Raw genomic sequence first — 23,892 nt, 5'->3', positions numbered from 1 at the left:
AAACTAGTTATCGCCCAGCCCTACACACTGCCCAGGTTTGCACCCCAAGGAGGTCACTTTGCTGCTGCTAACGCAGCAGTTTGACTTCACCTCCAGAGGCACACTCCATTGACACTTGAGACAGATGGATGCCAACATCGACAACTAGTCAAATTGAACCTTACTGGAGACCCTAAAAAGAGCCTTCCTGCCTTCTCTCCACTATTTCCTAGAAACAGCAACATAGGAAGCTGCTGTATACTAAGTCACACCATCGGTCCATCTAACACACCAGGATCTCAGGCAGGATCTCTCCTGGAGATGTCAGGGTTTGAACCTAGGACCTTCTTCTTTCAAAGCAGATGTTCTACCACTGACTTACAACCCTTGCTTTATGACTACAGACATTTCTAAGCCCTTACTGGCTCAAAGCAGAGCCCTCTGATTGGCTGAAGGGCTGTGTATAAAATGTCCTACTGCTTTAGGTCTGGCACATTTCTGTGGACTTGCTACTGGCAAAGACCCAGAATTATGTCCTTCCGCCAAGGCAAGAAATGGATGCCTCACCGGTCTCCATGACCTTGCCTAGCTGCCAGTCAGTGCCCTTGCTCAGTTGCTAGTCTGGCCTACACCCTTGTGAGTTATCAAAAACTGGTTGGTTTTCCGATAGCAGCATGCGTGCTTATTGTTTAAGTTGGGAGCAAAGAAGAGGGCAATAGCAAGAGGTATTGGTACTTCACAGTATGGCCCCATGTGTCCTTTGAAGCAGGTGTGGGGAACCTCAGGCCCGATGGGGCTGATTGTGCCCCCCCCGACCTCTCTGTCTGGCCCTTGGAACTCTTCCCAATCCACACCCTCTCTCTCAAGCCACACATTCTCACCAGTCCTGCTTCTCAAGCACATTTCCTGGGGTGAATGTGTCCTTGAACTGCGATAACACCTCTTGCTTGCCTGGATAGAGGATGAAGAGCTGTGTCCTGTATATATGTGTTTGTCTAGAAACCTCTGACTTTGACTGCCTGAAATGTAGCCTCCTCTACAGGGGTAAACATCACATCTCACTGCTCTGCCCACTTTTGGCCTTTGGCCACACCTATAGTCCAAACGGGACTCCACACAATCCTGAAGGCCAACTGCTTTCCTCCCTTTGCATCATGCACTTATGATTTAGCTCTTTGAAGCTTTGAAGCTCTGGTTTTTATTCTGCTCTTCAGCCGAAAGTAGCTCCCAGGGCAGCTTGCAGAGATCAATATGAAGATGCCTCCGGCCCTCAGGCTTACAAAAGGGATACAAAAGGGAAAGGGACTGGGGAGGGAGGAGGAATAAAGCAAACACCTGAGACTGGTTCTTAGTTACAAAGGACGGACGGGAATTTAAAGCTGTGCAAGGGGAAGGATGACCCCATAGTGACTCTCAGCAGTGCTGGTGGAGTGACTGCTTCCCTTCTCTGTTTCTACTGCAGACTGATGGAATGGCTGCTGCCAGGTGACAGATGAGGAAAGGAAGAGCCGATGGAGCTGGCCTTTCTGGAAAGCTGAATATAGTCTCCTATTGGGTTGAGTGGGGTAGCATTGCCAGTGACCATTCCTAGGGGCTCAAGTGTCATGCTAAGCCAGTAGAGCCCACAATGCCAAAAGCAGTGTGGACATTTTCAACCCACTGGAGCAGTCAGTCCTGGGAGAAGCTGCCATTAATGGAGGCATGGTGCGTAGATCATTTTCTCAGTGTTTCATGCCCCAAAGCTCAACCGCCAGTGACAGTCCAGGAATTCAGAGCCTGGCATGCTGCTCAACAGTCCTGGGCAGGTTTCCCTTCATTTTTTCTCTATGAGAAGCCACGGTTGAAATAATCGACTCTCCTTGCATTCAGAAATACAGTGTGTTTAGCCCAATTAAATTATAGCTTTCTTTGCAGTGCGATTATTTGCAACCTACGTTTGGAAAAAAATATAGGGTGTGTTAAAATGAGCTTCCTGTCAGCAAAACCCTTATCAGGGACACAGGAGCTGGATAAACAATGGGCAATTACTCCCCCAAATATCCTTCAGCTGAAATCTTTCAGCAACTTAAAAAATGCAAGCTGCCAGAGGCAAAAACAGCAACTGCCTACCTACCAGCATTTCTGTGATGGGGCTATGCAAGGGCTCTTCTGGCATCGCTGCATCACATGCCATGGCTAAGAAGGAAAGCAATCCCTGATGTCTGAAGTCAGCAAGTGATGGGAAAGACTTCTGCTGCAGATGTTGGACAGCAACAGTTTGTTGGAACAGTACATTTTGTCTTGCTTTTCTTTCCAACGCAGAATGTAAGGGTCCTGGGCAATAATAACCAAGCAATAATAACCAGATCTAGACCACTTCTTTTTAGCAAAGTGGTTGTCTTGTGTGCCTTCTGATCATTCCCTTGGTCTAGATGGGCCAATGGTCTGATCTGGTATAAGCAGCTTATGATATGGGTAGGGACTGGTAGGGGCATAAGAAGTGCCCTGCTGGATCAGGTCAAGGCCCATCTAGTCCAGCATCCAGTTCTCTCAGCGGCCTATGAGATGCCTTTGGGAAACCGAAAAGCAGGACTTAAGCACAACAGCACTCTCCCTACCTGTGACCTCCAGCAACCAGTATTGAGAGGCATACAGACTCAGAGAGGAAGCAGAACATAGTCATTGCAACTTGAAGTCACTTGAAGTCAATGCAACTGCCAAATTCTCTTTTAAAACCATAGTTTAACTCTATGATGCTTTGAAGAAGTATGTTCTTGCAGGTTTCCAGTGGTCAATTTGAAAGGTGGCCCTGCCCCATCCTGGCATGTAGCCTCCAGAAGTTTGCCCTGAGGGAATGCAGCCTTCAGGCTAAAAAAAAGGATTCCGCACCCCTGGGCTAAGACAAGCAGGTTGTTTTAGCTTCAGATCTTCACCTGTCCAATGGGAATGGAAATAACAACAACAAAACAGAACAACAGCAATGCAATAATGATTCCACTGAGTTCAGGGTGCCTGGACATATTGGTTAGATTTTATTTACTACTGCAACAACCCTGTGAGGTAGACTGAGAAATAATGCCTGGCCTATGCTCTCCCAGTGAGCCCTTCTGCCAAGTGGAGATTTTTAATTCTGCTCTCGCTGGCCAAAATGTTAAATGTTCTCTGACCACTGCATCACAGCCGTTGGACAGTGAAGACATTTTAAAGGGCAGTGGGGCCCAGTTTGAAAACCTCCTTGTAGCACTGAAACTAAATACACATTCTTTCTCCAAGATAACCTCAAAAAACAAGCAAACACGGTGATGCTGATTTTGTCATTTTGCAAGAGAAGCTGGCTATGGACATGATCTTGCAAAGTTGTTTTACAAAAAAAGACAGCTTGATGAATTGTGCACATCATGCCACCATGATGGGTTCCCCCATCCCACAAAAAAACAAGACACTTGTTTGTGTCCAATCACAGAGTAGTATTTGCTGCATAGCAAATGTAAAACGCATTGGCAATTGCCATTACATCTCTCAAAGTGCCGCTGCACCCTCTCAGTAGCACCTCCAATACATAGCTTTGTAGATTATCCACCATGCTAAGCACTTCACAGAATGACACTCCAGCTCAGTTTAGACCCCACTTTTATTTATCTGGGAGTTTCACCACCTTGCTCCCAGCAATTCAGAGCAGCTGCCACATTGCGTGATGGGATGCCCCCCTGCATCGATTGTCGCTTTCAGATTCTTAGCAAGATCATCCAGTCCCTAGATCTAATTTGTAAATGCTGATTGCATGGCGGAACTTGGATCTGTTCCAGTTTCCCCTTCTTGCTACAATGAGTCATTGAGCAAAATGAATGGCAATTTGCCTGTCTCTGCTCGGAGTTTTGAGTATCTTTTCCATCCCCAGCAGTATTTTGGATGGGCAATGCTGTGCTCCTTTCCAATTCTGACATATTTATGCATGCAAAAACAGTGGAGCAAATCCTTCATGGACTGGATAACAATAGAGTTTTCCTTTAAAAAATATTGTGCTTTTAACAGTAGCCAAAAACAGAGGTAAAGGTGTTTCGGAAAAACTATACCAATTATATTTCTGAGTGTCTGGCTGGTACAAACTGCACAGGAGAAGGGTCAGAAAAAAGCTGGCAAAATTCAGCCTTTGGTAAGGCCTCCCCCCAATATTAAATGTTTTCTAAATATTAATTAGCTAATTAGTTCAATGTATTTATATCCTGCATGCAGGCAACGTTTTACCTAATCGTTCACTAAGAAGTAACACATTTCAGTAAGTTTAAATATGTTGGGCTATCTGTATTTATGTTCTGGCAGTTCTACAATAATTCCCCCTCTCCACAAAATCACTGGCTATAGGCCAGGGATGGGCAAATCTGTCAATTTCAGTTTCTTATTTTCTCACTCTTCAGTTCTTCACACTTTGACAACCATTTGCGATTTAAAAAAACACAACAACCCTCAAGGAGGTTTGTCACCATTTAAGTGTCAATTTCTCCTAATATGCAGTTTTATATGCAATTTTGCATAATTTTTGCAAAGCAGCCTTCTCTAATAGAATGCATTTCTGCTCATACATGCATCTTTATGCAGTTTACTCTGGTATAAGGACACATTACTTGGAGAACTGCACTGCAAAATCCAGAGATTTGCAGATTTTGGGAAATGTAAATTAGTTAGCTTCACCTTTATTTGCAAACTGATTTCCCCCCCTTCATACCTCTCCCCTGCCCAAATGCCCTCTGCACACCCCTTTCTTTTAAGCTTATCTCAGCTGTGTGTGTGTGTGTGTGTGTGTGTGTGTGTGTGTGTGTGTTTCTCAACATTTAAAACAGCTACCCACATAGCCACCCTACAGCAGGGCTTGACATGGTTTGGAGATTGAGGAAAGTCACTCCAATGACCCACCCTGGTTAAATCTCCTCCAGATTGTTCAGGGTTTGGTTGGTTGGTTTTTGAAATGGTGTGACTGGCACAATTAACGAAAGAGAACAAATAGCAAACAAAGCACATCAGAAAGGATCATAACTCCAAGTCGCCACCCTCCTTCTGACAGCTTCTCCAAAACAAGCCCTCCGGAACAAGAACGCAACGCCCACACAAAATATGCATCGTGCCTCATCATAACAGGATTCCCCAGACGACATTTGTTGGGGGTGGGAGAGAGAGATCCTTGAAGTTCCAAGAAATGTCACAAGCTCGTGTCCAAAGTTTAATACAAAAAGTTTCCACATGGCTGTTTCAAGGAATGAGGCCAAACGGACTTGCAGCTTCTCTAGGGGCTTGTTAGGACCAGGGAAGAACACTTCCCCCCCCTGCTTATATGGAAATTTGAAACTTGCCTCCAGAGTGGAAGATTAGAAAGGAGGGTTGTGTAAACAGGGCTGAAGTGCTAAGTTGTTGGGCCTCCGCTTTGCAGGGAAGTTTTTACCCACTGACCTGAAACACATTTCCCCACAATCACAGACTGGGGAAGGGAGAATGGTAACAAACATGGTTGGTTTGCACATTGTGTCTGATTAGGGGCTGCTGCTGCAAGCTATGCAAGTCATGGTAGAAAGCTTCACCTGATGGATTTCTGCCTGCTACTTGGCAGCTAATTTTGCACATCGGTCCTAATTGGCCAGACTGATCTATCTGGAAGAAGAGCTGGGTAGAAATAAAATTATAACGGTGGCTTCGTAGTGTTTAGGAAAGGCATTTTGTACATGCTCAGAGGCATACCCTATCACTACTTCTAGTGGCATCTCAAGACCAGGGAGGCTGTGCTCAATGGCAGAGCAGATGCTTTATATGCAGAAGAAGTTCCCTGGTTAATTCCTTGGTATTTCCAGCGAAAAGGTTCAGGTAGTTGATGACAGGGAAGACCTATGCTTGTGTGATTAGAAGTCAATCTATATATATTGTATAAGGCAGCTTTATATGTCCACGTTGAGCCCTAATTCTACTGCACTATACAGAGACCCTCATAAAGCACAAGGAAGCACTTTCGCAATCCCTCCTTTGGAAATCTGTTTACAAACCTCCCCAGCATGAAAACTGGTTTTGAATTGCTGTGTTTTATGCACATTTCAGCTTTTTCCTGGGATCTCTCCTGCTGTGATTTTATTCCACTGTGAATCAGATTTTGTAAAATGCCCAAAGTGCTGAGTTGGATGGGCTGTGTGCAAATGTAATAAACAGAATAAAATACTCAATGCAATAAATATAGAGAAACATTGCCAGAGTTACGGTGGTCATGTACATAAGATATTGGGGCTCCTGCACCTTAAATTAAAACATATATATATGTGCATGAGGCTTTATGACGCTACAGAGAAGCAACAGAGGACTGGGGGAGAATGGAGGCAGGGATAGAGTATGCAGTTATTTCAGTTGCAAGCCAATCTCAATAAGATCTTCTATAAAGCTATTAAAGATGCAAGAGCACCTGTCTGTTTTTCACCTGGGCTATCCCAATCAGAGTTGGCAATACTGGGCTTGATTTTGTGGTCATTTCCCTCCCTTGATATATAAAATGGTTTGCCCTGATGCAAGGCAGCTTCGTATGTTCTATTCCTGCTTATTAAATCAATGCAAGTTGCTGCTGTTTTAATTAGGACACATCGGAACATGTTATTTGGCTCTGGAAAAGTAACACATCAGGTGCATGCCAGCATAAGATGAGAAGAGGAGCAGAGGGAGGAGAAAACAAGAAAGGGTGATGAAGCCGCACCCTGAGAGATTAAGTTCAGGAATGTGGCAACAATCTCAAACAAACTATTCCAAAGAGGAAAATTAAAGCTGCAGCCTGTGTGTGCATATTTCCCTGCATGGTAAACCCCATTGCAACCAGTGGGATTGACTCCTGGGTAAATGGACACAGGATCGGGCTGCTCAAACTGTGTATCTTGTTTCGGTATGAGAAATAATGTGTGAGAAAGTACTATTGAGGATACACAGAGTACCTGTCACACGCACGTTAGTAACCATAACTCTTCATATTTAGGAGTAGAATGTCAAGAAGTTGGCTCAGCTGGTTGGAGTAGGGTGCTGATAACACCAAGGTTGCAGGTTCAGTTCCCATAAGGGACAGCTATATATTCCTGCATTGAAGGGGGGTTGGACTGGATGGTTCTCAGGGTCCCTTCCAACTCAAGTTTCTGGACCTTTCTTTCACTTGCCCTCTTCAACAACCACCAAACACACCGAAATTAACCTGGAAAAGCTTTCTCTGTCATCTGATCTCTGTGCCAGGTAAAGGCAGCTTTCCAAATATCTGCCTTTTCAAGCTGCTGCTGCCGCAAGACACAGGAACACAGACAGCAAACAAAACAAAACAAAAGCAAACCTGCTTTCAGTACAAGGGCTCAGTGACACGAGTAATACAACACAGAAATGCTATAGAACATGTGCAAAGTCCCTGCTGCACACCACTCGTTAACATAGCTGTCAACGTTTTCCCTTTTTTAAGGAAAATTCCCTTATTCCAAATAGGATTCCTCGCAAGAAAAGGGAAAAGTTGACAGCTATGCTCGTTAATCCACCTACCCAGGTACCGGATTTGGGGTGGTGGTAGTGAAGGTAAACTGGGCACAGGGTGCATCTTAGTGGCAGGCTGGATTCTGCACATGTTTCATTTTAAAACAGAAATGAAGTGGATATATGCCAAGAAAGCTGTTAGCAAAATGATGCTCCTGTCACACTGGATCACAGTATAGAGGTATGTACTGTAGAAAGTCCAGATAGGAACATAGGAATCTGCCTTATACTTAATCAGACCACTGGTCCATCTATAGCTCAATATTCTCTACACTGACCACCAGCAGCAGCTCTGCAGAATTTCTGTTGGGGAGCCTTTCCAAGCCCTTTCTGGAGACCTTCAACATGCAAAGCAGATGCTGTACCACTAAGATATGGCCCTTCTGTCTCTCCTCTTGGTCCATCAAGCTCAATATTGTCTACACTTCCTGGAAGTGGCTCTCCAAGTTTTCAGGCAGCGAGACTTTCCCAGCCCTACCTGGAGATGCCAGGAATTGAACCTGGGACATTCTGAATGCAAAGCAGATTCTTTGCCACTGAGCTACATACAGCCCTGGAGAATCTAGGCGACAGCTCCAGGGCTGCCCTGGAGATCTGAAACTGTACAGGCACGGCTCACACCTGCTTGTTCCTCCCCACAAACTGCCTCGTCAGGAGCAGGATCCGTATGTCAAACGACATGTGTAAACAGAGTGCAACGCTCACCTTTTCTTCTGCACTGTCGGGCTGTACTTCCCTTTGTTTCTCTTCTTGAACAGGGAGTGCATAATGTTAACCCCAGGGTTCAGCAAGTGCCGACGGAATCTCGTTCCAGTGGAAGTCCAAAGAAAATAAAATTAAAACGAACGAACCGGCAAGGCTCTGTCACACAGCTCTTGTTGTTCCCCCTGGTGAAAGGCTGCTGGTGTCTGTTTTTGATGCTAGATCCTGCAGTTTTAAGAAAAGTTGCTGAACGGAGAGAGGGAGAGAGAAAGAGCAACTCTGCGGCTACCTCAAGTCCTGCTTCTCTGGCACTTCTGCCAAAGGAACTGCAACTCTCCCAGGCCAAGCGAACTGGGAGTTACCTCCTCCCCCTGGAGGTGGTGCTTACCTACCACACACATGTCATGGGCCCAGGCGGAGCCAGTCTAGGCCATTATTTCCTCGTCAGCCTCTGCTGGGAGCAGTTGTTGCTATGACTGCCTATGACTAGCACATCTTTCTGTCACTGGCAGTGTACGAGGGTTGCAAGATACTTCCCATTCAGCCCTTTCTCCTTTGACTTTAACAGCAGCTCAGCAGGTATAAGTTCACCAGGTGAAGCTTTTTCACCTAACAGGAAAATAAGCGGCTGGGGGAAAACCTCACCAGTTAAATTCATGCACCCAAGGCTGCTGTTAAAGGCCGAGGATCAGGAGGAGAGGGGAGTAGTGTTTTGTTTTGTTTTTATGGCTGGCGATGTTGAAACTGCCTTAAGGACAGTTTGATCAGTAGGCATTAGCTGGTGATAATGTTTAGTTCCTTCATGCCTTGAAAAGCTTCTCCTGTTGATTTCAGTGAATCAAATGGCCTTTCAGGCCACAAAGAGCAGATCAGGCTGGTTCCCCCCCCCCCCCAATCAGATGGCAGCCCTATCTGTATCATGGAGGGAATTCCAGCAACTGTAGCTCTTCTAAGTTTTGCATGACAAGCTTCACTGGCAAACATTCCCTGGCTAGGCAACTGTAAAAGATAAAGGAGCCATATCTGCTTTTGAATCTACAGTGGTGCCTCGTAAGACAAAATTAATTCGTTCCGCGAATTTTTTCATCTAGCGAATTTTTCGTCTGGCAAAGCACGGTTTCCCATAGGAATGCATTGAAAATCAATTAATGCGTTCCTATGGCCAAAAAAAGTCCAAAAAAGGCCAAATTTGGTACAACAAGAGTTTATTAAGTGCTCTTTAAAGTCACACATACTGTAAAGAGCATTTCAAAATTCAAACCCAGAATTTTTTTAAAAAAACAGCAGAGTGGCCCAATGGTCACAGAAAATCATAAAAATGCAGAAACACACACACACAAGCTTCCAGATTCTTGCAAACCCCTTCCCAACACCAAGTCCTTGAATTCCAAACACCCCAACCCAAAATCCAACCCCCCCCAAAAAAGTTTTAAAAGCTTAACTTACCAAATGGCTGCAAAAGAAGTTTTGGAAAAGCTTCAAAAATACCAAAGTCTTTAAAAACCTCAAAAAAGGCTACTATGTACACTGCGTTCTATGAGTTGCTCCTCGAAGTCAAGTTGCAACTGTATTAACGGTGTTAAGAAAAAGGAAACAAACTTGCAAGATGTTTTCGTCTTGCGAAGCAAGCCCATAGGGAAATTCGTCTTGCGAAGCAGCTCAAAAACGGAAAACCCTTTCGTCTAGCGAGTTTTCCGTCTTGCGAGGCATTCATCTTGCGGGGCACCACTGTAGTTACTTTAGATTGGGCTTAATTTTAGCCCCAGAGCTCCCCCCCCTTTTTATGCCTGTACTCAGCCATGCATTAAATGGATGCCTCTTATCACATTAATCTGAGTTGGCAAAATACCCTACCATTCTGTCAAGTGTAGAGTACAAGGCATTACTTGATTTTATCTTCACAACAGCCCTGTTAGGTTGGCTGGGTCGAGAGGTAGCGGCTTGCCCAAGCCCATCCAGTGAGATCTGCGGCTGAGCTGGGAACTTTGTCCCAGTCCAAGCTCAAAACTCAAGCCACTGCACACAAGAGCAACTAGAGTGCCTCTGGCCACATGCAGAGCACACATTTCTCCCCATTTAGTAAAGATAGCCATATGTGGACGTGAGAAGGAATAAGGGTGGCCAGGTGATCAGTGAAGGCAGGCTGTAGTATCAGCACCTCACAATTTGGGCTTTGCCTGGGGCAGGCTGGAATGCCCGTGAAGGCTGGGCCAAGCGATGGGAACAGCCCTTGTTTTTGAGAGCCTTTTCCTGTCCCTGTAGAGGTTAATCCAGCCCTTTCCTGTTGGGGTGGATACAGAAGTACACAGGTTGCACCAGACCTCAGGAGGAAGTTACAGGAGAAGGCCCATTTGGTTGCTAGGCAACATCCCTGTTAGGCCTAGGTAGTATTTCTGCTCCCTCTCTCTACTCATCAGTGACAGGGCAGGTGTGACTTTGAAAGCATACCTTTGAATAAACTGGTTTGGTGAGCATGTTCTTTCTCATCAAGGCGTAACTCCAACCTCGATAGAGCAATAATTAACAGCCCACCCACCACCTCATCTTTGGTCTTGTCACTTATGAAGAAGGGATATGACCAACGTTCCCCAGTTTGGGACCTCAAGGATCAGAGGCCTCGGCTGTCTGAGGTCACACCATGTAAATGTAGCCGAGGAGGAAAAAACCCACTTCCAAACCCTTGATTCTGAGCCTGTCCGGGTCCAAATACCTCCTTTTAAAAGGGCACCTGCTGTTCAGGAAACAAATATTTGATTGACTCATTGCATTTATTTACTGCCTTTCCTCCCAGGAACTCAAAGCAGAATGCATAGTTCTCTTCCCCACCCTCACTTTTTCCTCATAACAACCCTGTGAGGTGGGTTAGGCAGAGAGAGAGTGAGGAAAGCCCTTAACATCCAGAAAGGTACATGGCTGGGCGAGGATTTGAACCTGAGTCTTCCAGCTTCTAGGGCAGACCCACACTATACCTTTGAAGCAATCCAAGGCACATTTAAAGTACATTACATCCCCCAGAAAATTCTGGGAACTGTTGATTGTGAATGTTACTGTGAATTGTCGATCTCTGAGAAAGAAACTACAATGTTCATGCTTCCTGGGGGGGGGGGGAACTATGTGCTTTAAATGTGTGTTGAATGTACTTTATGGTGTGGATCTTTATGGTGTGGCCCCCTAGTCTGACACTCTAACCACTACACCAACTTGCCTAAAGAGGATTCCAGCCATGCCATATGCTCCAACTGTCCCTGTTAACCACAAACACTCTCTGTTTTCTGGCTCCTGTCCATCATGGTAAAATACTGTCCACATTTTGTCTCTGTTTTTTGTCTTGGAGATAGACATGTCTACAAATGTGTTAATGTGCACTTACATCCCTTGCAGCAGCAGTGGTGAAACTTGTAGGGTCTACTTTGTTTTGTATTAGAAAGTGAGATCCACCAGCTAGAGCTTGGTGCAAAAGTTATAAAGCACTGGGGGGGAAATCTGAGTCCAAGAAATGATTGTTACGAGTACCAGAACTGAACAAGAGCTCACAATCTTGCCACACAAAAATCCACACCTGGTTGCCGATTCCCCACCCACCCCAGCTGCAAGCTGTCTCCTTTTCAGCAGTATAATTTTTGGTGTGGGTGATTTTGTGGTTACCGCTTCGAAACAATTAGGATACAGAAATCCTTGCTAATAAAATAACCAAAGACCCACCGGTAGATCCAGCTTCTGCCTATCACTGCTTTAAAGTTCTCTACCTAAGCAATACACAGACTTAGTAAAGGTAAAGGGACCTCTGACCATTAGGTCCAGTCGCGGCCGACTCTGGGGTTGCGGCGCTCATCTCGCTTTATTGGCCGAGGGAGCCAGCGTTTGTCCGCAGACAGCTTCCGGGTCATGTGGCCAGCATGACTAAGTGAACCAGAGCAGCACATGGAAACACCGTTTACTTTCCCGCCGGAGCGGTACCTATTTATCTACTTGCATTTTGACGTGCTTTCAAACTGCTAGGTTGGCAGAAGCAGGGACCGAGCAACGGGAGCTCACCCCGTCGCGGGGATTTGAACCGCTGACCTTCTGATCGGCAAGTCCTAGGCTCTGTGGTTTAACCCAGTACAAAGACTTACACATTGTCAAAAAAATAAACTGTGCATGGGCTACTTCAAGCCCTCTGCTCTCCCATCATAGGATTTGTTATCTTTAAACATGGCTTAGACCAGACAGCTTTTCAAACAGAGGATATCTTCAAACAGATGACTGTCTTCTGATATCTGTTCAAATTGTTCTCTTTAAAGCATTGATGTAGCGGTTCAGGGTTGCAGAGGGTCAACAACTCATTACAGTTTCTGCAATGGGGTCCATGTTTCCAGTGCCTCAGAGATGCCCACTTGGCTTGAAGGGAGAGCTTTTTAGGCACTGAGAAGTCTCCTCACCCTTTGTGCTTTAGCCTATCAGAGTGAAAGGAGGTGAGTCAACCACTGAGAATTGGCTTCAGTTTCAGGAGAAGGTTGTTCAGTTTCATGATAATAGTGAGCAAATTCTGTTATATGCAATGGAACTTCAATGGAAACAAAACTAACGTCACTCCAGAAGAAGATACTGGAGAACGCCAATTGGATATTGGAGAATTTGCTCGTGTATGTGCACTGTAAACAGTAGATGTAGCTGAAGGGCAACATGGAAATCTGCATCGATCATTGCAATGCCTCTGTAATTATAATTATTGTATAATTATAAGATTACTGTATAATCCTAGAAGGTTGTATAATTTTATAAAGGGGTGTGGCTATAAGGAGCCATGGCTATGACTATCATGAAGGAACTCTGTACTTCTGAATTGGCCACTACACGAGTGCTTTAAAATAGAACACATAACCACCTTGCCCAAGTCCCTCAAAAATAAATATCTGAAGGACAACCAGATATGGCAGCATTGGAGATCTATGACTGGCTCTCCTGGTGGCATTTTTGAAAAAAATAATTAGGAGTTCCAATGCTGAACCTCAGCACAGAACTGCTACCCTCCAAGTGAGCTAATAGTACCCTGAAGAGGGCTACATAGATCAGGAAAACAGGGGAGCAGGAAAGTAGCCTCACCGTTGTTCTTCAAAATTAAGCAAAATGGAGATCACTTGCATGGTGTGAAGGAAGTGGGCAGGGAGGGTCTTCCTCTCTCATCATACTAGAACTCAGGAACATTCCATGAAATGGAATGTAGGAAGATTCAAGATAGACAAAAGAAGTTAAACTATGGAATTTGCTCCCACAAGACCTATTGATGGCTAGTGATAGCCACCAACTTAGATAGCTTTGAAAGAGGACCAGGGCTGTGCACATATTACAAAATGCAGCTAGGTTCTTCTATTTCTCAATTCAGACTGAAGGTGGTTTGGCAGGGGTGCATCAAAACCCGGTATTACATAAGAAACAAGAGGATAGATAAAGGATGGATATGGACTATGGCTAATGCCATGTGCACACCACTTCCCAAACCAGTGTTGGGAGCGCAATGGATGCAGAGGAAAAAGAAGCATGTACACGGTCTTAGACAAATTCATGAAGGGTAAGTCTGTAATGTCTGCACCTGTACCCACCCTAAGATTTCTCTATCTGCTCACCTGGATATCATTCATCATCACCATTTTAGACCCTCAACTTAGTCTTACAGAGGACCCCCGTTAAGCAGCCATAGGTATTACTTCCATTGTGAAGTACCCATTCAATATTTCTCTTCTCCCCATTATAATTCCATTCGCTAACTCCCAGCATTCTGCTTCTAAATCCCAGCATTTGGGATCTTATAGTTTAGTGAAAGGGCAAGTAGGAGGATAGAAGTTTTAAAAAATTGTGAGTTGCATGGAGAAAGTGCAAAGTTTTCCTTTCCCTCTCACACAAGACTGGAAATTACGGACATCCATCAAGGGTAAATGTTGGAAATTTCAGGACAGATAAAGTACTTCTTCGTGCAGTGCACAGATAAACTATGGAACTCACTCCCACAGGAGGAAACATGCCTCTGAATACCAGTTGCTAGGAATCACAAGTGTGTAGAGCACTGTTGCACTGAGGTCTCATCTAGCTGGCTTCTTTGAGGCCAGGATGTTGGACTAGATAGGCCTCTGGCCTGATCTAGCAAGGCTATTCTTGTGTTCTCTTGAGGTTGATGGAGTATGAATGCCCTGCCAAAGGATATAATGTTGAGAAAACCTACAGCCACCTCTCTCTTTTTAAAATATTCGTGCCCAGGCTCAGTCTGTTGATTTTAACTTCTCTCTGGAGCTTTTAGGAGAGACCTGTGAATTCTCCCCGGCTTGTGTTGAGTGCTGGCTGCTGATCCTGCACTCTAATTATGTCATCTTGTTTATCGCTCCTATCAATTCATCATTTTAAAAACCACCTTGGCCCAACGCCCGAAGCTGGTCTTTCATCCAGCTCTGTGCTGAAATTCAGTGTGCAATTTCACGACAACAGGGTTAATCAAAATAAGAGCTGATGTGCAAATATGCTCCTTCCCAGCCACTCCGCTCCTATTTATATTTTAAAGAAAGGGCCTGTACCACGGCTGCCCTTCCATGCATCCTGCTATTTATGTGCATTTGCGATAATGAATATAGTCAACAAACAATACAGTGGTACCTCTGGTTAAGTACTTAATTCATTCCAGAGGTCCGTTCTTAACCTGAAACTGTTCTTGACCTGAAGCACCACTTTAGTTAATGGGGCCTCCTGCTGCTGCCGTGCCGTCGGAGCCCGATTTCTGTTTTTATCCTGAAGCAAAGTTCTTAACCTGAAGCACTATTTCTGGGTTAGCGGAGTGTGTAACCTGAAGCGTATGTAACCTGAAGCATATGTAACCCGAAGTACCACTGTAGTTCCCAGCATTATTTGGGAGAGGTTGTGAGTGTTTGAAGCATCACACAGTGCTTCCATGTGACCAATGGCGATATTTTATAATGAAAATACAGGATACATATACATTTTGGATAATGTCATGTGATTTTTAAAAAGGCAGCATGGGAAATTCAGTGTGTGCTTAGTAACTGGGAAGGTGAATACGGTCTAGGACTCCATAGTTGTCAGGGAGTCTTGTTTGAAGCCAACAATGGCATCAGTTCTAGAGTGTGTGGGGAGACACACACACAAACAAAAGGCCTGTGGGGTTGGGAAGAAGGGGAGGAGATGGGAACAAGATGGAACAAGCCTCAACAGAATTCTAACAAAGCAGGAAGGCAGTAGGCAGTGCCAAGATTTCCAAGGCCCGCCAGTTAATCTTCCGAGTTGTCCTGACTTGCCAGATTTCACACCTGCATTTCACTACACTGATTTTTCGGTCATGCTCAGAGATCCAGTAAATAATGAAAGTGGCTTATTCTCATTTGCAATCTTGGTGCATCAAGCCCCATTCTGTCTTCTCCTGAGTACAGATGGAGGGAGAAATTCAATTCAGTTCGCGTTTAAAGGCGAATCTATCAAATCCACACTTTTTGAAGCGATATGACAAGTGAAACCCAGCCACCCTCTGAAATTGGCAAGTATACGAATTTTGCGCTGTAGTTCTCCAAACAAACAGCTATTTGCAAAAATTGCATATATTAGGAGGACAGTGTGCATAAATATACAAAAAATGCATTGTATTAGGAGAAGCTGCATGCAGAAATGTTTACATTAGTTAAATGCACACAGAAATTTGTTTATTAAGAGAAAGTCATGTTAAAATGCTGGTGAATTTTCAGAAGGATTCAGAATGAAATGGGAACTGCTGCAGAAATGGGGAGAACTGAATTTAAGATTGAAAAAAATAGAAACTGAAAGAAAACAACATTGAAAACTCATTATATTAGGAGAATTTTCTTGCCAAAAAAAATGTGTGCATTGGAGTTTTGTTTTTTGTTTTTACAATTAAGCAGTGTCTAAGTCTTGCCAAACAAACAAATAAATAAATAAATATTTGGAAAGCATTTGTTGTGGTTACATTAAAAACAAAACCCAACACCCCCCCACCCTCTTGATGTGTTCAGTGGCTTTTCCAAACCTGACTAGTAAGTTGGTGGCTTAACAACATAAAAGCCTTTACTGGCTGGACCAGTGTGAAGTTGGCAGCCATGCTGACAGTCTCCTCCTGTGGCATCTCTGTGAGCAGATTCTTTGCAGGTGACTCCAGGAGTGCGGCACTTGTTGATCTAAAAGTGGTTTTCTACCATAACTTGTGGGAGCTGCAGGAGGCTGGGAGGGGCCAGGCAGAGAGAAAGCATCTTATGCAATTAATTTTCTTGGCACCCTCTGCCTCTCTCTCTCTCTCTCTCTCTCTCTCTCTCTCTCTCTCTCTCTCTCTTTTGAAATGCATCTCACACCCTTCTCCTGCCCAGCCCTGAATTCTGTTCTCTCTACTATCTGTAAATATTGTCTGAAATAGCTGCTTCCCAGGAGGGGAGGGGAGGTGGGGGTGGGGAGAAAGAGGCTTTTTGTGTTGAAAGTGTTCTCAAGAGAGGCACTGGTCTGAGAGGCTGTGTCTTTGTTGGCTGGGGGCATAGCTCAGTGGTAGAGCACCTGCTTTGCATGCAGAAGGTCCCAGGTTCAAGCCCTGCAGGTAGGGGCTTTAGGAGCTACCACTAGGTAGCGTAGACCAGTGTTTCCCAACCGGTGTTCCGCGGCACACTAGTGTGCCGTGGAACGTTGCCTTGTGTTCCATGGGAGGGAGGCGGGCGAGTCGGGCGGCGAGAGGCGGGGCAGCGGCGGCGAGCACACGCGGGGCGGCGAGCGAGCTCCCTCCCACATCCCATCGCCGCTCGCTACTGGGCCTGCGCATGCGCGAAGTTTTCGCGCATAGCCACTTCCGGGCCTGCCCCAGGAGGTGGGGTTGCGGGCATCACGCCCTTCCCCACGTGAGCGGGGGCTGGTCTCAGCCCCCGCGAGAGCAGGGGAATCCCATCCGGCCACGCCTCCTGGCCAGCCAATCGGCTGGCTGGAGGGGGCGTGGCTTGCCCTATTTAGGGCCGGAGCGGAGGGGGCTCGCCCTCTCTTCTCCGGCTAGCCCCATCGCCGCTCGCTACATCCCATCGCCGCTCGCTACTGGGCCTGCGCATGCGCGAAGTTTGCAGTCCTTGCAGTCCTCGGTAACCACAGCTTGCAGTCCTCGGTAACCACAGCGACCCGAGGGAGGGGAGGGAACAGGGAAGTCGAGGGTGGCGGCGAGCCGCGATGACGTCAGTGGGCCGCGCCGCCTCGCCCTGGCACGGTGTGAGAGCCCCGGCTAGTGGCGCGAGCTTCGGAATAAGTGGGATCCGCGTGCGCGAGACCGAGATCGTGGGTAAGGAGCTCAGCCCTGGGCAGGAGGAAGCGGGGCCGCGCATGCGGGCCACATCCCCACAGAGAGCGAGGCTCCCCCGGCCCACCACTCCGGGCAGGTCCACTCGCATGAGGGGGCGGCGATGGCGATGGCCGGCAGCTTGCCTGCAATGCCATCCCTCGAGCAGGCGAGGAGCCCGGAGGCTACCAGATGCGAGTCCTCTTTCCCACCCTGCTCGGGAGTCCAGAGCACTTGGTCGCATTCAGGATCTAGAGTGGGGAAGCGGGGCTTGTGTCTGGGCTGGACACATTGGGCTGCCTGTGCCGCTCGACCTGCGGGGAGAAATCAGGGTGGGAGTCACGACCGTGAGGCAGGGCTGCCAAGTGTGGCAGAAGAGGACACGGCCGTCGCACCTGTCCTTAGGTAGGAGCTTCTTCCGTGTCGACCTGCTGCCCTAAAGTCTTGGCTTTTTTCTTGGCTTTTTGGCGGTTGGCACAGAAGGAAGGCAAGGGGGAGGGGGAAAAATTGAAACTTACACTTTCGTGCGTCCCTCCCAGCGTGACGCTGCGCGATGACGTCACGGGGCTGTAATGGTGGTGTGCCTCGAGATTTTTTTCATGAAACAAGTGTGCCTTTGCCCAAAAAAGGTTGGGAAACACTGGCGTAGACAATATTGAGCTATATGGACCAATAGTCTGACTCAGTATAAGGCAGCTTGCTATGTTGCACTGCATTATGGCTTTGTAGTCTTTAATGCTTCCTGGTCCAGGAAAATGGGAAGGCACACCACTTGGTGGGCAGCAGCAACGCCTATGCAGCTTCCTATGATCTTAGGTTCCCTTCTCCTTTGCACCTACTCAATAGCAGCTTCTGCTTGCCACTGCTTCCCCTGAAGCACATGGATAATGCCCTCTGGCAAAAGCAGAGCTGCAGATCCGCTCTACCCACCACCGCCTGGCTGTACATTCAAACTGTAAACCCAGAAACATGACATGGTTTGCTCATACATAGCATCGTCTCTCTCTCTCTCTCTCTCTCTCTCTCTCTCTCTCTCTCTCTCTCTCTCCCCCTCCCTCCCTCCCTCCCTCCCTCCTCCACCCCTTTTCTCAGGCCTCTCCCTCTCTGCTCTAATCTTGAGAGGTGAACGGAAAATTCTTTCAATGCATTGACATTTGCAGCCAAAAAGAATTCAGGCCTCTCCAAAGACTGGCTTCACCAACCGGGTGCTGCCCAGATGTTTTGCATTACAGCTCGCAGCCTGCATGACCAGACCCAGAGCACCTTAGCTTCAGCAAGGTGGTAGCCTTGCTTATGTTCAGACCATGGAATGATTTCATAGACTTTTAGGACTGTAATATGAGCCCGCTGGATCAGGCCAGTAGCCCATCTAGTCCAGCATCCTCTTCTCACAGTGATTGACTAGATACCCCAATGGGAAGCCTAAAATCTGGACATGAGCACAACAGTATTCCATCCACCTGCAATTCCCAAAAAACTGATATAATTTGTGGACTAGAGTCTGATTCAAAAAATGGACAATGTATCTATCTTAGACAAACAAACGTATATCTGGACACGGAAGGAAAATTTATTAGACAGAAATCTTCATATAAAGATTTTAAAACTTGCTCATTATTATTATTACCCACCCTTCACCAAAAGGTCCCGGGGCACATTACAGCAATATAAAAAGATATATGTTGATTGTTCTGTTCATTGTAGTTTAATGCCTATTATTGCTTTGTTATTTCAAATTGTTGAAAGCCTCCCTGAGTGGTATATAGGCAGATGAAAGGGTGGTATAAAATATTTTGTATGTAAATCAAAGAAATAAAATGTTAATAAGTGAAGCCATTTAGCCATGAAGTGCATCTGTGAAAATTCAGTTAAAGCAGGGGTAGGATACCCTGTTTTGCATGGGGGCAGGGGTGCTAACTTGAATAAAATATGGGTGGGGGCTAGGTAAATCCTCCCTTGTATAATCAATCACTTGACGTGGCACCCATTCACCATTTGAATAGCAATGCCCATCAACTTTTTTTTTGGGGGGGTGGATTTGGCCTTCTCAAAAAAAATATTGCGGTGGGGGGGTTGAAGGGACCTCAGCCCCCAGGAGCTGGCTGCATGCATGAGAGCCACATTCCATTCTCAGCAACCTTCTGGGGCTCACATGCCAGTGATAGTGGTGGGAGAGCAAAAGTGCGTAGGGCAAATAATATACATGCCACCTTTGCACAGTAGGCTAGTAGGATCTGATTTCTTTCCGCAGGGCCTGTAAGCCAGAGTTGTTTCACCTGACCTTTGGCTTGGAATCAACTTGATCCCCTCCCCCTCTTTCCTTTTCCTTCTGTGATGGAACCCCTATTTGGGGACTTCCCTGGCTTTTTCTGGCCCACGTAGGACCAGTCTGGATAGTTGGTGAAGATTTGACGTTTTCATCCCCTAAAAGTTTTTGATTTGAGTTTCTACTGAAATGAGGCTGCATTTTAATGTTGTACTTAATCTTGTTTTTAAGTTGCATTTTAATCCATTGTTTTTACCTGGTGTTAGCCGCCCTGAGCCCGGTCTTGCCTGGGGAGGGTAGGGTATAAATAAAATTTATTGTTGTTGTTGTTTGTTTATTTCTGCACATGGTCATGCGCATCTCTTTACCCCCAATCCAATGAAACAAGAGTCATGAGCCAAGGACACATTTCAGCCAGGTCAGAAAATTCAAGCCGGTGCAAAGGAGGCTCGGTTGGGATGTAGCTGGGAAGTTTTGAAGCCAGAGGACCAGACAGAGAGGATGAGAGGGCTGCATCCAGTCCCCAGGCCAGAGAATCCCCACCCCTGAATTAAAGCTGAACTGTTTGCTCAAATCAGCACAAAGACCATTCACAATTCTAGTAATCAGTGATAAAACACAATTATCCTAACTTTGCTATGTTAATTGTCACCTCTAGTGTTTTATGTTGTTCTTCTTTTTCTATGCATGCAAGAAAACTAGTCCAAATTTAAATGACGGGTGTATTTCATGCTCCCTGGAATGCTTAAAAGACACAAACATGTCAAGCTTCCACATCCCAGTGTGGGAGGTCTGTTCTAAGACTCTTGTCACCCAGCAGCCTTCCACATCCCTCTGGGCTATTTGGATCCATGAATTGACGCGGATCTTCTCAAGCATCAAACGGCTTGCGTATAGCCCTGGAGGCAATATTACACAGCCTCCCTCTCCTCCCTCTCTCGAACAACTAGACACCCAGGGACTGCACTGTAGGGTTATGGCAAGGAGAGAGAGCAAAGCGGATGTAATTAAAGAAAATCAAACACCCTCCAATTTTGGTGTCCCAGCAATAAGTGGCAGCAATTACACTAATCAAGTCCTTTAGGTTCATGGGATGCTCGAAGGGAAGGATCGTGTTGCCTTGAAAATAGGGTGGCCAACTGATGGGGGTGGGAATCAGGCTGGCTCACTCCTGTGCAGTTTTAATCTGCAGTTTTATCTGCAGAGATTGACAAGTGGAGCTTTCAGGCAGGGAGATGGATGCGATCGCCTGCTAACATCTGCAGGTGAAGCTGCTGCTAAAGGTGGAGGAGCACGGGCTAGTAAAACTGTTGGCAACCCCACTCAGATATAAAAGTCATAGATTGCTTTTATTGAACTGGCTCCCAAGTAAGTATTATTTCCTACCTCTGGCTCTCTATCCTCCAGCTCTACCACCCTCAGCCACCCAAGTCCCCTAGTCCCTTAAAGGGCTCCATCCTCTGTTAGTCTGTATGCCTGGAATGTCCTTCCAGAATGCCCACATGATGGGGCCACCTCTCTTTCTTCTTTCAGAACTCCCCCTCCCAAAGCTCAAAATACACCTTGCCTTACGGAGGTTCTAGTCTTCATTGCCAGCAGAGCGAAAGACTACACTTGCCCACATTTATCCCTGGTTTATCCCAGCTTATCCCTATTGGAAGTACAACACCAGGGATCATTCCGCTACTAACCAATGTGTTAACTCTGTTTACAGTTAGCCAACCAAGAAGTGGTTCCCAACAGCCAGCCACATTGGCCCCACTGAGGTAATTCAAGTTCTGAGTGGCTGGTTAGTTCTGAGTGAGTTTTCCTCTGTATCTCTTCCTGCTATGGACTAGCCCTGAACCTTGTAAGAAAGACAACTCCTCTCTGTATATTTCTCCTCTTATTATGTGCTGTTTTTGCTCAGCTCACCTAGTAAAGTATTGCCAGTTTCTTTTCTCTCAGGACTCCCTCAGCATGATTTAAGTGCCTCTGCCAACACTTCCTTCCTTCTCTTTGTTGTTTCCCTTGCTATGGAAATGTAGGGTCATCAGGGCAGAGACCTGTCCTGTTTTGTTTCAGTGTAAGTGACTTTATAAAGTACGCCAAAGGTGATATGTTAAAGAAGTTCGTGATAAATGACACAAATATCCTGAGGATCATGGCCCCCTCTGAGCAACTATGACATCAGCTGGGGTGTGAAATTTGGAGAAGTCCTCCTCAGCTGCAAACTGCCTGCTGTGAGAGGAGCCAGAAACAGGCTCTTTGCCAACATCACTGCGGAGATGGGCACATCACTGGATGAGCTGGAATTAGTTCGTATGTCACTTGGATATGCAGTTTGCAGGAGGGCAAACCCCTTGCATTTTTCAAGGAACGTTTGTGAGCAAGACTTGTGCACTTATCCCAGGTGTAAGGACATTTTTCAACTCAAGAGCCGCATTCCCTTCGGAGCAACCTTCCAGGGGCCACGTGCCAGGGATGGGCCGGGCCAGAGAGGAAAGTGGGTGGAGGAATAAATGCAGATGTTCCCTTTGTACCACTGGCTGCCACCAGACTGCCGCCAGAAGACATGCGTTCATGGAAAACATGGTACCAGTGCGCCTGGCCTCTTGACATCACAGGTGAACAGGCATCGCTTGTCACGCAACGTAAGCCCTGACGTGCGACAGGAAGCCATAAATAAGCCGTGTGTCACTTACAGGTATTTTCTCCCAACGAGTCAAACTGCTATATATCAGCTGGCTGTTGACAATTTGGGTGTTTCCCCCCTACTTCTTAATACCTTTCCGCCTACATGGAGGAGCCTGCTGAACAACTTGCCCTGTCCTGGGATCTAATTGAATGGTTGCCACCAGGAGAAGGAGGAGGGCCGGCACTTAACATATCACCAAAAAAGGGAACCAAAGGAGATGGGTATTTGCATCACATTTGCATATGCCAACTTACGTGTCCTGAATCTGCATGTTTAGGGTTGTTGCCGGTGCTAGTTCTAACCAGAGTAAACCTACTGAAGTTAAAGGGCAAGACTTACTTTGACACATTAATTTCGATGAGTCTACTCTGAGCAGGACTTAGAGAGAACCCTGAGTGTCAAAAGAGGAGGGCCTCCACCCAAACTTTCTAGCAGACAAGAGCGCTGTGCTTTATCAGACACATATTCAGCTGCTTCTGCATTCCCCCAGCTTTGCCAACTGGATCGCTGCCCATCCCATTGCTGTTAAAGAAACAACTAGCAATGAGTAGGGGGAAATTGTTCATTTGCAGGATGACCCTTTGTTAGGTTAGCACCTTATTAATCCAATGCTGAGCTTCTTGCCAAAATAGAAACCTCCTCGGCGGTCAAAAGTACAAGAGGAATCTGTCCTGCCCCGCCAAGCCCTGCCCCCCCCAACCCCACTTTTGGTTAGCCCAGGGTGTTCCTTCTTCACGTGACACACAGGTATGCGTGGCATTCTCATTTCACCCATCCCTCAAGAGGGGTGTGAATCACCTTTCTGGCACTTGGGCTATGTGGGCAGAACTGGTGCCTCATTGTCCAAAGCAGAAGAAATTTAAAGACCTGGTGCAACGCTCTGATTTTAAATGCCTGCACAAATGGGCTGCTGAGACTCCGGCACATGTTGGCTCCTCTTCTCGTCTTTGTTTGCTTGTTTCATTTTTGTCCCCACCCTTTATTGAAGGAACTCCCACAGGCAGACTGGATGGGCCTTTGGCCTAATCCGGCAGCCAGGCTCATGCATACTCTCCAATGAAAATAGGGATGTCCTATTCAATTATTATTATTATTATTATTTATTAACTTCTAGCTTGCCATCTGACTGGGTTGCTCCAGTCACTCTGGGTGGCTTCCAACATATATAAAAACATAATAGAACATTAAACATTAAAAAATGTCCCTATGCAAGGCTGCCTTCAGATGTCTTCTAAAGGCTGAATAGTTACTCATCTCCTTGGTTCAGGGGGCACATAACTCCCTACCTTCCAACATTTCTCCTTAGGGATATCCTAAGGAAAAGTGTGGCATTCCAGGATAAGATCAGAAATTAGGACGGATTCTATAAATCTGGGACTGTCCCTAGAAAATAGGGGCACTTGGAGGGTCTGCTTATGGTTCCTTCCAATGCCACAGTTCTATGATTCTATGCATTGTTCATCCCCAGAGAGA

General features: G+C 46.2%; 1 protein-coding gene across 2 annotated transcripts in view; it reads right to left on the bottom strand.

Moving 5' to 3' along the window:
- The window catches only part of PPL (periplakin), a 49,837-nt gene extending 41,317 nt beyond the window's left edge, over nt 1-8,520 (bottom strand). For both annotated transcript variants that reach the window (XM_082199034.1, XM_082199035.1), the window contains exon 1: nt 8,188-8,520. In XM_082199034.1, the coding sequence (XP_082055160.1) occupies nt 8,188-8,249 (62 nt within the window). In that variant the 5' untranslated portion in view covers nt 8,250-8,520. The remainder of the gene's footprint in view (nt 1-8,187) is intronic.
- Nucleotides 8,521-23,892: the final 15,372 nt, after the last annotated feature.

This window comes from Podarcis vaucheri, assembly GCF_965113315.1.
Source record: "Podarcis vaucheri genome assembly, chromosome: 14".
Taxonomy (NCBI): domain Eukaryota; kingdom Metazoa; phylum Chordata; class Lepidosauria; order Squamata; family Lacertidae; genus Podarcis; species Podarcis vaucheri.
The sequence above is the reverse complement of the archived record's forward strand: the minus strand, read 5'-3'. Positions and strand labels throughout refer to the sequence as shown.